The sequence below is a fragment of the Gigantopelta aegis genome, chromosome 14 (genome assembly GCF_016097555.1).
Source record: "Gigantopelta aegis isolate Gae_Host chromosome 14, Gae_host_genome, whole genome shotgun sequence".
NCBI lineage: Eukaryota > Metazoa > Mollusca > Gastropoda > Neomphalida > Peltospiridae > Gigantopelta > Gigantopelta aegis.
Window position 1 is genome coordinate 34,748,329 of NC_054712.1, and position 15,087 is coordinate 34,763,415.

At 41.5% G+C, this 15,087-nt stretch overlaps 1 protein-coding gene across 1 annotated transcript; it reads left to right on the forward strand.

Moving 5' to 3' along the window:
* Positions 1 to 962: 962 nt before the first annotated feature.
* Positions 963 to 5,202, forward strand: LOC121388828. Its single transcript, XM_041520342.1, has one exon. It carries the CDS (start codon positions 1,647 to 1,649, stop codon positions 4,545 to 4,547), a length of 2,901 nt encoding a protein of 966 aa, XP_041376276.1. The 5' UTR covers positions 963 to 1,646; the 3' UTR covers positions 4,548 to 5,202.
* The last annotated feature ends 9,885 nt before the right edge of the window (positions 5,203 to 15,087 follow it).

Consider the following 15,087-nt stretch of genomic DNA (forward strand, 5'->3'; position numbering starts at 1 on the left):
TTGTTTTAATACAGCACACACACACACACATCAGCTTCTGTTATCTTCCGACACCTATGCCAACCAATGGTCCTCGACTGGCTGTGGTATGTATGGAAAGTGCATGTATACGATCCCTTGCTTCTTTATTAGTAGGCGTAACATGGATGGGTTTTCTTCTCCTCCTCCTCCTCGCCCCTTCCCCCCCCCCCCCCTCTCTCTCTCTCTCTCTCTCTCTCTCTCTCTCTCTCTCTCTCTCTCTCTCTCTCTCTCTCTCTCACACACAAACCACACATGTTCACCAACATACTTTGTAATGAGTGCGTTTCAAAACCTGTGTAATCTGTTCAAGTTGTTTGCTGTAATTCTAAGACTGAAGAACTTTCAAGGTTTTTCGTGGAACCTGCAACTTTGTTTTACACTATGGTTTGTCACGCACCTGTCAATCTGTAGACTGTTTATTGACTAAACTGTCAAATTACTACTTAAGAAGAGTTTGGATGTCGCTACTTCAGAATAAAAGACGATATAAATACTCTTGAATTAAGGGTTTCGGGCAGACTAATATCCCCTTATTCACATAAACGAAGATTTCTAATACATACTTTGTCATCGTTGATGGATTGTTATTCGTTATTATTGATAAGAACTAGACATTAAAAGCTGATAGAACGTTTACATGAGTTTATTATAAACATTTCCCTCGATCCACCGATTACTAGTGTATCTTCTACATGTTAACTATGTCTTCGGGGACATGGCGTTTACTTCTTGGATATGTTCTTCTACTTCACAGAGTAAAAGGTATGTTTAAAACTTAGGTTTTTTGTTGTTGTTGTTGTTGTTGTTGCTTGTTTAACAACACCGCTACAGCACATCGGCTATTGGATGTCGAACATTTTGTCATTTTAACATATAATAGAGAGAAAACCCACTACATTTATCAATAGTAGCAGGGGATATATTATATACACCATCCCACAGACATGATGGCCCATACCACGGCCTTCGAGAAATTGGCCCACCATCTGGGATCGATTCTAGACCAACTGCGCATCAGGGCCCGAAAACATAAAGCACTCATGACACTTACATAATGTGTGGTGTACGTCTGACGTAAGTGTTATGAGTGCTTTTGTTTTACCTGGCCCAGACGAGCGCTTTATTACCACTGGACTACATCTCGTCCCAAGTATTTTTAATGCATGTATTTGACATTTTTGTGGCTTTGTTTCACATATTATAATTACTTAAGTGATTTTCATCATTGCATTGGTTAATATCGGTTTCTGCGGAAAGGTCCTGCAGAGGGTAGATCAGCACTCAAATCTAATTTGGTTAGCGTAACATTTAGTGATTTCAATTCTTGAAAGCTTTAACCGCAAATGTATTGCTATGCTTCACACGGACCACCTAGGACACAAAGCCAGGTTTTAAAATATGTTTTAATCAATTTGTTTATTTATTTATTAGGGTTATTGGTTTTTGTTTTGTTTTGTTTTCTGGGTTTTTATGGGGTGTTTTGTTTTGGGGTTGTTTTTTGGGGGGGGTTTGTGGGGGGGTTGGGGGGGGGGGTCAAGTTTAATTCTGAACCAGGAGTCAGTTGTCACAACCTTTTCCCATTTTCTGAACGCTTGTGCATGAAACTTAATTGACCTTCCTTCCTTATGAATCGGTTATTGGTAGATACGATACATAATCGTTTGTGTTCTTCTTCTTCAGGATTCAACATTGAAACGCATTCTTCCAGTGGCATTGTCAAATATTTTGGCCTTCCAATGCCAGATTGCTTCGAGCGGTTTTGTATTAAAAAAGAATGTATAAATGGAACGATGACCCCCACATTTGTAAATGATGAAAGGTCAAACTGCTTCTGCGATAGCGTGTGTCTGGTTTACGGAGATTGCTGCCCAGATTTCTACTTAGTGTGTTTGGATGAAGCCAACAGTTCTCTCCCTGTCCGACCTGGTAATTACGAATGGGTGGCTAGCCGAGTTGAAACCATGACGAGCAGTAGTTCACAGTTCAGATTAGCGATGATCCTATTCAAGCACAAGACATGCTTTGAGGTTAAGCGTGGACTATTTCCACAATACATTTGGGTAATAGGGGAGTGCCCAGCGTCATATAACGTCTCTTCTATTACCAACAGATGCCAAAATCAAAGTGCAGACGTCATTGGAACTGTTCCCGCCACTCACACGATTCACAGATTTATTACGTTCCAGAATGTCTTCTGCGCTGTATGTCACGGTGTACCTCTCAGTGACCTACAGATGTGGGAAACATCCTTAGAATGCGTGCCAGACATAGACAAAGAAAATATCACTTTTGATTCGTTGCTGCATTTTCTGAACAACAGTGATTGTGTCCTTAGACTACAGTTTCCAATGACGATAGAACTCCGATACTGCCACATTTCTGATATCAGCGATAGAACATTTACCAACAGAAATTCTCAAGTGTTTGTTGGAAATCTCTTGCAAACAACCACACCAAAACCAACAGGAACTGTGTCCACATGCGCCTCATGTGACGTTGATGTTAACGAAACTAATCAAAATACTAACATCTCATCTGGTGATTCGAACACGTTGGTTAGAGTCCTAGAATTGTGCGGCGCATACCGGTATCTGGTGGCTTTTACCTGCTCCGTCAATAGGAATGTTCACTGTAGTAACCTAGGAACAGATATAATTTCTGTCAATAAATATGAATGCATGCCTGGATATTGTCCTAAGTTCGTAATTATGCCATATTTCGTTAGTCTAGGAGTTCTGTTTAGTTTTAGTGAACACGGTGTGACGCTTTGCAGTTTAACATCCACCTGCAAGAGTCCTCGTCAGAAAGCATGCCTCGTTGATGAAGTTTATGACTATTATCTGGACCGATGTCGACCACTCGTCTGTCCTGTAGGTAAGTCTCCAATCAACGGCTCTTGTATAATAACTGGAAGTCTTGTGGGTGATCTACAGCATCAGATATTCCCACATGGGTTTCAGGCCATCCGGGTTAACATCACTTACAACAATGATTCCTGCAAGTTAAATATCAAACTGTTTTCAAAAATAATGGATTCCTCGTTTCAAACGGCCGGGACCGAACCAACTGAAGAAAATGCATTAAACTCCGTTTCAAAGAATATATCTGGTAATAAAATAATAACATTGGTACTGGCATCAAGCTGCTTCCAATACGGCAAAAACCAGATAAACAATAACATATATAACTACAGGTATTCTTCTCAATTCCTGAATGCGCTGTTCAAAGTCTTAATTCACAGCCACAATGGACGAAATATTGCTGAAGCAACTGTCAGTACATTTCCTAGCAACGAGGATCTTGCTTGTGAAAATAACACTCATATTATGAGTAGAAATGGAACTCTCGAGGAAATCAACGAATCGTGGTTTGTGTACCATGGTTTCCAGTATTATCACCTAGAGAATATTCCATTCGTCATCAAATTAGGTTTCGGCGATGATTTTGGAGCTAGTCTTGTAGAATACATTATCTGTAAAATGAACAGTCCTCTGTTGGACTGTCCCATGATCTCGTATCCTGAAAACGAGACCGAGAGTCAGAACGAGACTCTTCACATCCTTGGCACTGGCTTGTATTTCTCGTTTGGAAGCTTTGTATTTCACGAAAATCAGGTTTACGTCTGTTCTAACTTCACCAGAAGTTACTTATCGAATGGACTCGTCCATTTCTTTAATTTCAACCCAACGCAAGGGCTGCTGACTCTGTTGTGTTCTGTCGTTTCGGTGTTTTCATTAGCACTAATGCTAATCATATACTTTGCGTTACCAGAACTTCGGAACATTCCCGGTAAAATCGTCATGTCAGTATCGGTTTCCTTGCTTACGTCACAGTCATTGTTGTTGCTAAGCAACCTACCCACTGGTCTCTTCTGCAAGGTTTTGGGAATCGTCCTTCATTGGACCTGGCTTTCCACGTTCGTCTGGATGACCATGATGGCAACCAACCTTGTAAAAACCTTCACGGCCAAATCCACTGTATTACACAGCTACAAATCATTTCTCTTTTATGTCGCCATAGCAGTGAGTATCCCAACTCTGATAGTTGGCGTGTGTGTGGCAGTGGACATGGCTGAAATACCTAACATGGTCATTGGATATGGGGACAATGGAGTTTGCTGGATCTCTAATAAGAAAGCTTTGCTCGCAGTGTTTGGTGTACCACTTGCTATTCTTCTTCTGATAAACGTTGTATGTTTTGTAATTACCATATGCTCTATTGAAAGAAGTATGGACATCTCGAAAACGGCCTCATCTACTAGAAAAGATAGAGTTAAATGTATTATTTACTGCAAGTTACTAATAATCACGGGACTTACGTGGGCTTTTGGGTTTACGGCGGGATTCTCAAATTCTGACGAACTTTGGTATGTTTTCATTGTCCTAAATGGTAGCCAAGGTCTCTACATATTTATCTGTTTTGTGTTCAACCGCCGGGTATTGCGGTTATTGAAGACAAAACTGTCGAAAACCAAAGATCGTAAGGGTTTAAGCCACGAATCTCGCACTTTGTCTACGCAGATGTAGATCTAATTGTACATACTGAGAATAAATAAACTTCTATTCGATACTTGTACTATGTGCATATACACTTTTCATCTGCAAGAACTTTATGCTGAAAGTACCAGTACACAACGTATGCACACCTGGTGACCTGCCGTAACTGTTTAGCTTAGGCCCGTACGAAGGGGGTGGGGTGGGAGGCGGGGGGGGGGGGGGTACTGCGCCCCTCCCACTCAAAGACAAAAATGTACGTGTTAACTGTTTTTTGTTTATTGTTTTTTGTCCTCTATATAAAAATCAGGTTTATGCCCCCCCCCCCCCTTAGAGAGATTGTGACCCCCGCATTAGAGGTTGTGCCCTCACCCACCCCCTCCCTACTTCAGACAGCGTTTCTACGGACATAAACGAGGGTACAGCACCTGTTCCATTGCTGGCCGATCAGTTTGGTGAGATATTGATTCATTTCAATTTAATCATTTCAGTTTATGTCCCTGCTATAATCCAATAAATGTTCAAGCACGCCGTCCTGGGTATGCATGTATCTAAGAAACCCGAGTTATATGTTTAAATTCAGGTCTTAGTGGTTAGTGAGAGAAAGAAAAAAGAAATGTTTTATTTAACGACGCACTCAACACATTTTATTTACGGTTATATGGCGTCAGACATATGGTTAAGGACCACACAGATTTTGAGAGGAAACCCGCTGTCGCCACTATATGTGCTACTCTTCCGATTAGCAGCAAGGGATCTTTTATTTGCGCTTCCCACAGGCAGGATAGCACAAACCATGGCCTTTGTTGAACCAGTTATGGATCACTGGTCGGCACAAGTGGTTTACACCTACCCAATGAGCCTTGCGGAGCACTCACTCAGGGTTTGGAGTTGGTATCTGGATTAAAAATCCCATGCCTCGACTGGGATCCGAACCCAGTACCTACCAGCCTGTAGACCAATGGCCTACCACGACGCCACCGAGGCCGGTGGTTAGTGAGAGAGAAGTCTGTTTATCAGGCTTACACATCCCCATCATGTCTGTGCGATGGTGCATATAAAAGAACCCTTGCTGCTAATCGAAGAGTAGCCCATGAAGTGGCGACAGCGGCTTTCCTCTCTCAATATCTGTGTGGTCCTTAACCGTTATGTCTGACGCGATATAAGCGTAAATAAAATGTGTTGAGTGTGTCGTTAAATAAAACATGTCCCTGCTCTTCTTCTTGTCTAAGGCAAATGATCCGAGCTCCCAAAGGGAGCGAGATCTGAAGGGAGCATGCTTCCCAAAATATTTTGAAATAAAGACGCGTTTTGGGGGCAATTTAGTGTTGTTTACTGTGAATGGTGAATTTTTAAAAAGTCATTAAAAAGGGACCCCTGTGACCCCCTCTGGATCCGCCATTGTTTTTCTTTTAATTACTAGCAATGGTAGCTTTTTTTCCTTTTTTTTTTTTCTTTTTAGATGTAATATACAAGTCTGTATTTTTATTGTTTGTGTTGTTGTCTTACGCATAAAATTGTTACAACTAATACTTATTGTGTGTGTGTGTGTGTGTGTGTGTGTGTGTGTGTGTGTGTGTGTGTGTGTGTGTGTGTCTGTGTGTGTATTATTTACCACTTTCTTTGGCGTTAAGGGAGACTGTCTGGAGGTTGCATTGTGTTCCAAATTGTTTCTTCTTTTTTGCTTTGAAATGTTAATTTAATATTGCTTTTGTCTTTAAATAAACGTGATAGTCCAGTGGTGTCCGTCTTCTTTATCATCGAATTGAGTAGAATTTTATAGACCTAGTTCTTTTCCAAACAGTTTTTTTCTTTTTAATATGTTTCTTAATTAAGCCCAACTTAAGAGTTAGAAAAAAGTAGATTGGTGGCACTAGACTTCCAGAAACCACAGGCGTGTGGGATCCCATTTGTGTAGGGGGCAGGCTGGCTTTTGCCCGAATTAAACAAAAATGCCTAAATCTGGATAATATAAGTTGTAGAAGCATCACGAGGGGTATATGGCTTTTTATGTACCCTCTGTGTGTTCTTTTACCCCGAGCCGAAGGCGAGGGGGTAAAAGAGCACACAGAGGGTACATAAAAAGCCATATACCCCTCGTGATGCTTCTACAACGAATTTATCTTGCCGACATGTTAAACCATATAGCCAAATAATCAAATTAACGCCAGACAATAATTGTTAACAATTTATTAACGGAGCCGTACCACGCGGACGCGAACGAAATCACTTGCCAGTGACGAAAAATAGTTCCATCGATAAACGAGTTTTTAACTTCAAATGTTTGTAATATGAAATTGTCTGAAACAGATATTAATAATTTAAAAAAAAAAAAAAACCTTTTTTTTATCAGAAATGTATGTAGTAAAAAAAAAAAAAATATTAAAAAAAAAAAACAACTGTTGCTAATCGCGCATTAATACAATAACACCACGACCGTAATTAGGTGGCCGAGTTCAACATTGCAGCTTTTAAAAGTATTGAAATAGTGTATTTTATAGTAAAAATTAAATTAATGATGTATACTTGATTGATTATCAATGTTATTTATAATCTAATTATTGCTTTAGCATTAACTGGGGCGGCTGGAAACTGTTGGGAAATTACAGACGGGGTATAAGAGAATTTGGCTCCGCCCACAGGGGGATAAGGGATTTGTCCAACGGCAAACAACCAATGAGATTAAAGAATTTTACATGAAGGCGAGATAACAACATTTATTCATATTAGCATTACAACCAAACAGCTATATAGGGTTGCAAACGAATCACTACGCATTTTAACATGGATTACAACTAATTTTAGGGTAGAATGATGGAAATACATGATAAAAAGATCTAATTTTTTTCCGAATATGTTTGTCCCGTCTTGTACGCTTATGCCAAAAAATTATAAATGTACTTACCATTTTATAAATAGGGTTGAAAACAAAAATATATATATATATATTTAAATGTTTTATTTAATGGCGCACGCACGCACTCATCAATTTAATTAAAATTATACTGCGTCGGATATATGGTTTAATTAAGACCACATTGATGAGAGAGGAAACCCGCTGTCTCCTCTCCATTAGTTATTCTTTTTGATTAGCAGCATGGGATATTTTGTATGTACCAGCCCACCCACATAGGATAGTACATAAAACGGCCTTCTTACTCTATTTGTTGAGTACTGGCTAGAACGAGAAATAGCTTAATGGGCCTACAGACAGGATCTATAGCCTATAGTCCGTCCCAAAGGGATCGCATTTTTTTCATACTGTGTAATTTACTACAAGTTATTTATTTTCATGCCGATTGATTGGTAAATTACACACACAAATTGTATTTGTTTGTTATTTCCAAAACACTTTTACTTTTCTTCGTACGTCAAACAGTGGCGGGACGTAGCCCAGTGGTAAAGCGTTCGCCTGATGCGCGGTCGGTCTAGGATCGATCACCGTCGGTGGACCCATTGGGCTATTTCTCGTTCCAGCCAGTGTACCACTACTGGTATATCAAAGGCCGTGGCATGTGCTGTTCTGTCTGTGGGAAAGTGCATATAAAAGATCCCTCGCTGCATTGGGAAAAATGTAGCGGGTTTCCTCTTATGACTACGTGTCAGAATTACCAAATGTTTGACATCAAGTAGCCGATAATTAATTAATCAATGTGCTCCAGTGGTATCATTAAACAAAACAAACTTCTTCTTTTTTTTCGTACGTCAAACAAAACTGAAACTATTTACAAAAAAACATTTTAATAGACTATAGATTGATCGGGCATCAAGTGAATGCTTTACCACTGGGCTGCGACCCACCACTTTATCGAAAAGGAATAGTACATCCACTTGCAGCCTGCCAGAGTCTAGGCTCATCGTGGACATGTTTGATTTGTGACTGGACATGGGCATGCCAAAATGTTTTGGACAAGGGCAGATCCACCACAGGGAATAAGGGGGACGTGCCCCCCCCCCCCCCCCCCTCCCAAAAAAAACAACCCCACAACAACAACATTTTGAATAGAATAGAATAGATGTTTAACGACACCCAAGCACGAAAAATACATCGGCTATTATCTGTCAAACTATGGTAAATGCAAAACTTAAGCGATGAGCAACATTAATATAAAAATTCAATAGTTAAATAAAAACAGTGTAAAGAACTGTGCACAAAAAAATACAACTATCACAGATAGATCAAATTAAAATTTAGAATAAAAGTCAGTATCACGTAAAAATTGTAATAAAAGTTCTGGATGGAATCGAAAGGATTCCATCACATTTCTTTGACCAAATATATCTTTTCGAGTTCTTTGAGAAGTTTACACCCCACCAAAATGTGGCGTACCGTCAGAGTACACTGATAGTGGTCACACTGAGATGGAGGATCTTTCTTCAAGATAAATGAATGGGTCAAATATACTCTTCAAAAAAAGAAACGCAAAAGGGTACAAATGGGTTATAACTCCGATTTTATGTTTCCTACCGGTTCATGCTTTGTAAATATAAGGTCATTGCATGTCCCAAACACATTCCCACGGTTACATTCGATAAAACGCAGCTACTGTACAATAAAGTTCCAAAATGTGAATATTCGCAAAAACGCAGCCACGTGCAAACCATGTCACCACTGCACGTGCGTTGTCTGCACGTGCAACATGAACACCGACAGTATAAAAGTGCAGGGTGTTCGCTTGCCTGGCCTCTGTATCTGGCCGACAGTTGACAATCCAGGACATGCCACGTCTCAGTGAACTGCAGAGAAACAATGCCATCGGCCGACTAGACGCAGGCGAATCCAGAACGGCCGTTGCCAAGGCATTCCATGTGTCCCCAAGCACCATCTCCAGACTGTGGGACCGTTACCAGCAACATGGATCAACACGTGACCTCCCTAGATCCGGTCGACCACGGGTCACTACCCCCGGGCAGGACCGCTACATCCGGGTACGCCACCTTCGGGTACGCCACCTCCACAGCCGCAGCAATACCAGGTTTGCGCAGGATATCCGACCAGACCGTACGGAACCGCCTACGTGAGGTAGGAATTCGTTCCAGACGTCCAGTTCGAGGTGTCATCTTAACACCACAACACCGTCGACTCCGACTGCAGTGGTGCCAGATTCATCGACAATGGCCTCAACTGCGATGGAGACAGGTGTGTTTCAGTGACGAGTCCCGATTTCTGCTCCGACGTCATGATGGAAGATGTCGCGTGTATAGGCGTCGTGGTGAACGTTATGCGGCAAACTGCGTGCAGGAAGTGGACAGATTCGGCGGGGGTAGTGTCATGGTGTGGGCAGCCATCTCACACACTGGCAGAACTGACCTGGTCCACGTGCAGGGCAACCTGAATGCACAGGGCTACATTGACCAGATCCTCCAGCCACACATCGTTCCAGTTATGGCCAACGCAGAGTTCCAACATGACAACGCCAGGCCTCACACAGCACGTCTCACAACGGCTTTCCTACAGAACAACAACATTAATGTCCTTCCTTGGCCATCGACATCACCGGATTTGAACCCAATTGAGCATCTATGGGACGAGTTGGACCGACGCCTCCGACAGCGACAACCACAGCCCCAGACCCTGCCCGAGCTGGCAGCAGCCTTGCAGGCCGAGTGGGCCACCATCCCCCGGGACGTCATCCGTACTCTGGTTGCTTCAATGGGCAGGCGGTGCCAGGCAGTTGTCAACACACGCGGAGGCCACACCCGGTATTGACTCCAGATGACCTTGACCTTGGTGGTGTGTCCTATCACTTACTCACAATGGACTAGAGTGAATTGTGAACAATCCTGCAACATTTGGTAATTATCGGACTCACCATTCAATAATTAAATCAATTCTCCAAATGTTACGACAATGTGGTTTTGCGTTTCTTCTTTTGAAGAGTATATGTATGACCGATGCGAGCACGTCACAATACTATTCCATCCTTCCTGCACTGCCTATAGGAGGACTGCCACTCCCAGGACTGGCTTGACAGCCTGAAGCTTGTTCGCAACCGCACCGTTCCAATCATTTTGCCTCGTCGAAAAGATAAATTATTTAATACTATGTTTAAAATCAGTAGACGGCACACCAATTTCCCTGGCATGAAGCAAATCCAAAGCAGACTTGGGAAAAAAAAGAATAAAGAAATGTTTTATTTAACGACGCACTCAACACATTTTATTTACGGTTATATGGCGTCAGGCATACGGTTAAGGACCATGGGCTACTCTTTCCGATTAGCAGCATGGGATCTATTATATGCACCATCCCACAGACAGGATAGCACATACCACGGCCTTTGATATACCAGTCGTGGTGCACTGGCTGTGACGAGAAATAGCCCAATGAGCCCACCGACGGGGATCGATCCCAGACCGACCGCGCATGGAGCGAGCGCTGTACCACTGGGCTACGTGAAGTGGCGACAGCGGGTTTCCTCTCTCTATATCTGTGTAGTCCTTAACCATATGTCCGACGCCATATAACCGTAAATAAAATGTGTTGAGTGCGTCGTTAAATAAACCATTTCCTTCTTCCTTTTGCCCTTTGTCCCCTTCCTGAAATAGTTCCTGGGTCCAACCTTGAGGTGGTTTCACACACACACGTCCCCCCCCCCCCCCCCCCGCCCCCATAAAACCACGATGGGATAAAGAAAGGAATGTTACAATGTCGGATCCAGCGTGAATCGAACAGGAGTCACTATGAGACTGTGATGCTGGTGGATTGGGAAAGGAGTGTGTGGGGGGGGGGGAGGGGGGTTAGTAATATTGCAACTTTTAAAAATATTTGTTACAACAGGCAGGGACGGTTGCAGGATGTTTCTTGAGAGATGGTGCAACGCTTGAAAAGGACACCTACAGTATTTAAAGGTACACTAACATGTTTTACTTTTAGGTCGGTCTAGGATTGATCCCCGTCGGGCTATTTCTCGTTCCAGCTAGTGCTCCACAACTGGTGTAACAAAGGCCGTGGTATGTACTATCATGTCTGTGGGATGGTAAAGTTTGTTTTATTTAACGACGCCACAAGAGCACATTGATTTTTTTTTATCATGTCATCGGCTATTGGACGTCAAACATATGGTCATTCTGACACTGTTTTTTTTTAGAGGAAACCCGCTGTCGCCACATAGGCTACTCTTTTACGACAGCCAGCAAGGGATCTTTCATAATGGAAGAGTAGCCCATGAAGTGGCGACAGCGGGTTTCCTCTCTCAATATCTGTGTGGTCCTTAACCATTTGTCTGATGCTATATAACCGTAAATAAAATGTGTTAAGTGTGTCGTTAAATAAAACATTTCCTTCCTTCCTTCCTTCCTTCCTAATTCATGGTAATCCTCCACAGAAATATCAAGCTGATCATTGTAAACATGTTCCCACTGAAAACCATTAAAACTACATTCCCTGGAATATTTTTGTTATTTAAGCATATAGAACAGAAAATTCAATTACGTTTGGTGCATATATGACGCCGCACTTCGCATTGGTTTCACTATGCTGGCTTATCCAGGTCAAAAACAAAGCCATGATTTTGAAAGTGGAACACTTTTGACGGGCTCGTACCAATCTCGGTTTTCATTGGCTTATCACAAGTATAGAATTCCCCAACAAGAGATCACGTGAGATTTCACAATTTTTGAACAAATTTGACTGTCTTGATTGAGGGGTCTTCTCATATCTCCAAAACATATTTATATCCATAGAGGTATGGTACAACGCCTTTCCAGGGGTCGGTGAGTGGGGGATTTGCCTTGAAAGTTTGACAGTGGCTAGCTGTTGGCATACGCGTTACATGTAAGGGGGTGTTACTAATTACGTAACACTCTAGGTGTAGAGGAAGAGTGTATTGTGTTCGATTTACGTAACATTTTTCAAGACTATATGTTATTTTTTATTCATTACTTAGACCTAAAAAGGTGTTTTTTGGAAATGCGCGGTCAGTCTAGGATCGATACCCATCGGCGGGTATACAAAAAGACCATGGTATGTGATATCCTGTCTGTGGGATGGTACATATAAACAATCCCATGCTAAAAAAAAAATGTAGCGGGTTTCCAAGGCGCGTGTGCAGGGATTTCAGCGGGGTTGGGGTTATAGACTGTGTTAAGCGAAGTTTATATGGGCCATGCTCCCCCAAAAAATACATTTCAATTTTTTTTAAGCTTGGCGACCTCCAATACCCTCCCCCTGCACATGCACCCGATTCCTCTCTAAGATTATATGTCAAAATTACCAAATGTTAGACATCCAACAGCAGATGGAAGGAAGGATAGGATATGTTTTATTTAACGACGCACTCAACACATTTCATTTACGGTTGTATGGGGTCGGATGATTATTAAATCAATATGATGTCGTTAAACACCCCCCCCCCCCCCCAACTTTACCCTTTCCAAACGAAATAATATTTATTTGAATTTGTCGATTTTAACACGTAAAATTAAGAAGTGAAAACGTTCATTGTCTACTTTAGTATATTTTATTTTAAAAATATATACATGATTAATGTGTTACTAGTATACAAACTAAACTTTGAAAGTTCTACTAACATTTTATAAAATATCAATTCTGAAATAAGAAGGTACGACTGTCGATAATACGTTGTCAAGATCAAACCGGTTTTAACTACAGCGCAAGATTTCTTTTTTAATTTTTTGAGACGAACCCTACAATTTGAAATCGGCAAACGCACGTGTTAACTGAAACTGACAACAGGCTGTTGTTTGTGCTTTGCCGAGCTATGGCGGCACAGGCGACGAATCAAGCGTATACGTTTGACGATATCCGTTTATAGCGAACACACACGACTTTTTAAAAAGTGCATTTGAGCTTGCATCTCACATTTGTACATGATGTTATAATATGGTAACCAGATAATGTAACTTTAAATGTATTATGTCCATCTGCTAAACACTGGATTCCCCCCCCCCCCCCCCCCCCCCCCCCAGGCATTTCAAATTCCGGGCTGAGGTGCACACCCTAACACCTTCCCCTTGGATCCATTATTGCAGTCCCTCGAGGGCAGTTCTTACGGTTATATTGAGTGTTTGTTTTGTTTAACAACACCACTAGAGCACATTGATTTATTAATCATCGGCTAGTGGATGTCAAACATATGGTTATTTTGACAGTCATAGAGGAGAAACCCGCTACATTTTTCCATTAGTAGCATGGGATCTTTTATATGCACCATCTCACAGACAGGATAGCACATACCACGGCCTTTGATATACCAGTCGTGGTGCACTGGCTGGTTATATTGATTCAATAAACTACATTGATTTTAACTGACTTAATCTCGCGAATATTTCTCGTCTTATTAGCATGCACTGGTTATTATAAACAATAATATTTTAAAAACTTACCTCAGTTGCAAAGGAACAGCAGCACAGTAGATAACGGTCATCATTACTACATTAGGTAGTATTACAAACAATGCAGATATTTTACATTTACACACATTAAATATGCTTATAAATGTCAAACAGCGATTCTGTTCACACATTTCTGAAGTCAAACTATGTATCAGTAGAATGTACGTAGTATCGCTTTGACATCAATAACCATATTGAAACGTAAAAAGTATTGTTGACGTCACGCCAAAGGATTGTTCTCGTTTTTATGCTAATCTTAATAAAAACAATAAATATATATATATATAATGGGTTTCTTGTTGCTTGGTGCGTTTGGGAGCGGGTTGGGTGAGAGCATGTAATAGGGTGGGTAAACAAACCCCCACGCTATCCAGTCAGTTAGCAGGATCGGATGCAGGATTTCTCTAGAGAGGGGTCAACATTTTTTTCAAAGGGCAATATTCACGGAGGAAAAGAAAGAAAGAAATGTTTTATTTAACGACGCATTCAACACATTTTATTCACGGTTATATGGCGTCAGACATATGGTTAAGGACCACACAGATTTTGAGAGGAAACCCGCTGTCGCCACTACATGGGCTACTCTTCCGATTAGCAGCAAGGGATCTTTTATTTGCACTTCCCACAGGCAGGATAGCACAAACCATGGCCTTTGTTGAACCAGTTATGGATCACTGGTCGGTGCAAGTGGTTTACACCTACTCATTGAGTCTTGCGGAGCACTCACTCAGGGTTTGGAGTCGGTATCTGGATTAAAAATCCCATGCCTCGACTGGGATCCGAACCCATTACCTACAAGCTGTAGACCGATGGCCTAACCACTACGCCACCGAGGCCGGTATATTCACGGAGGAGTGTAACGTTTAAAAAGTACATCTACAATATTAATAAGTAGGCCTAAATGGCATGCATTTTATTATATTCCACACACAAGATTTTTCGAGGCACTTCAAAATTCCAATGGGTGTGCACCCCAGCACCATCTCCCTGGATCCGTAGCTGGTGAGGACTGTAAAGCAGGCCACGAAACATACGGTAAACGGAATGAAGATATGCAGAAAACTCAAAATAAAACAAACACAATGTCATAGATTTAAAATGTTTTTAGTTTGGATATGATAAAATACATGAGTGAAAACAATGACATGATGGTTTATACAAAACATGGAATGCAATACATCACAAACTCAACAGATTCGCTTTTATACACGACAGG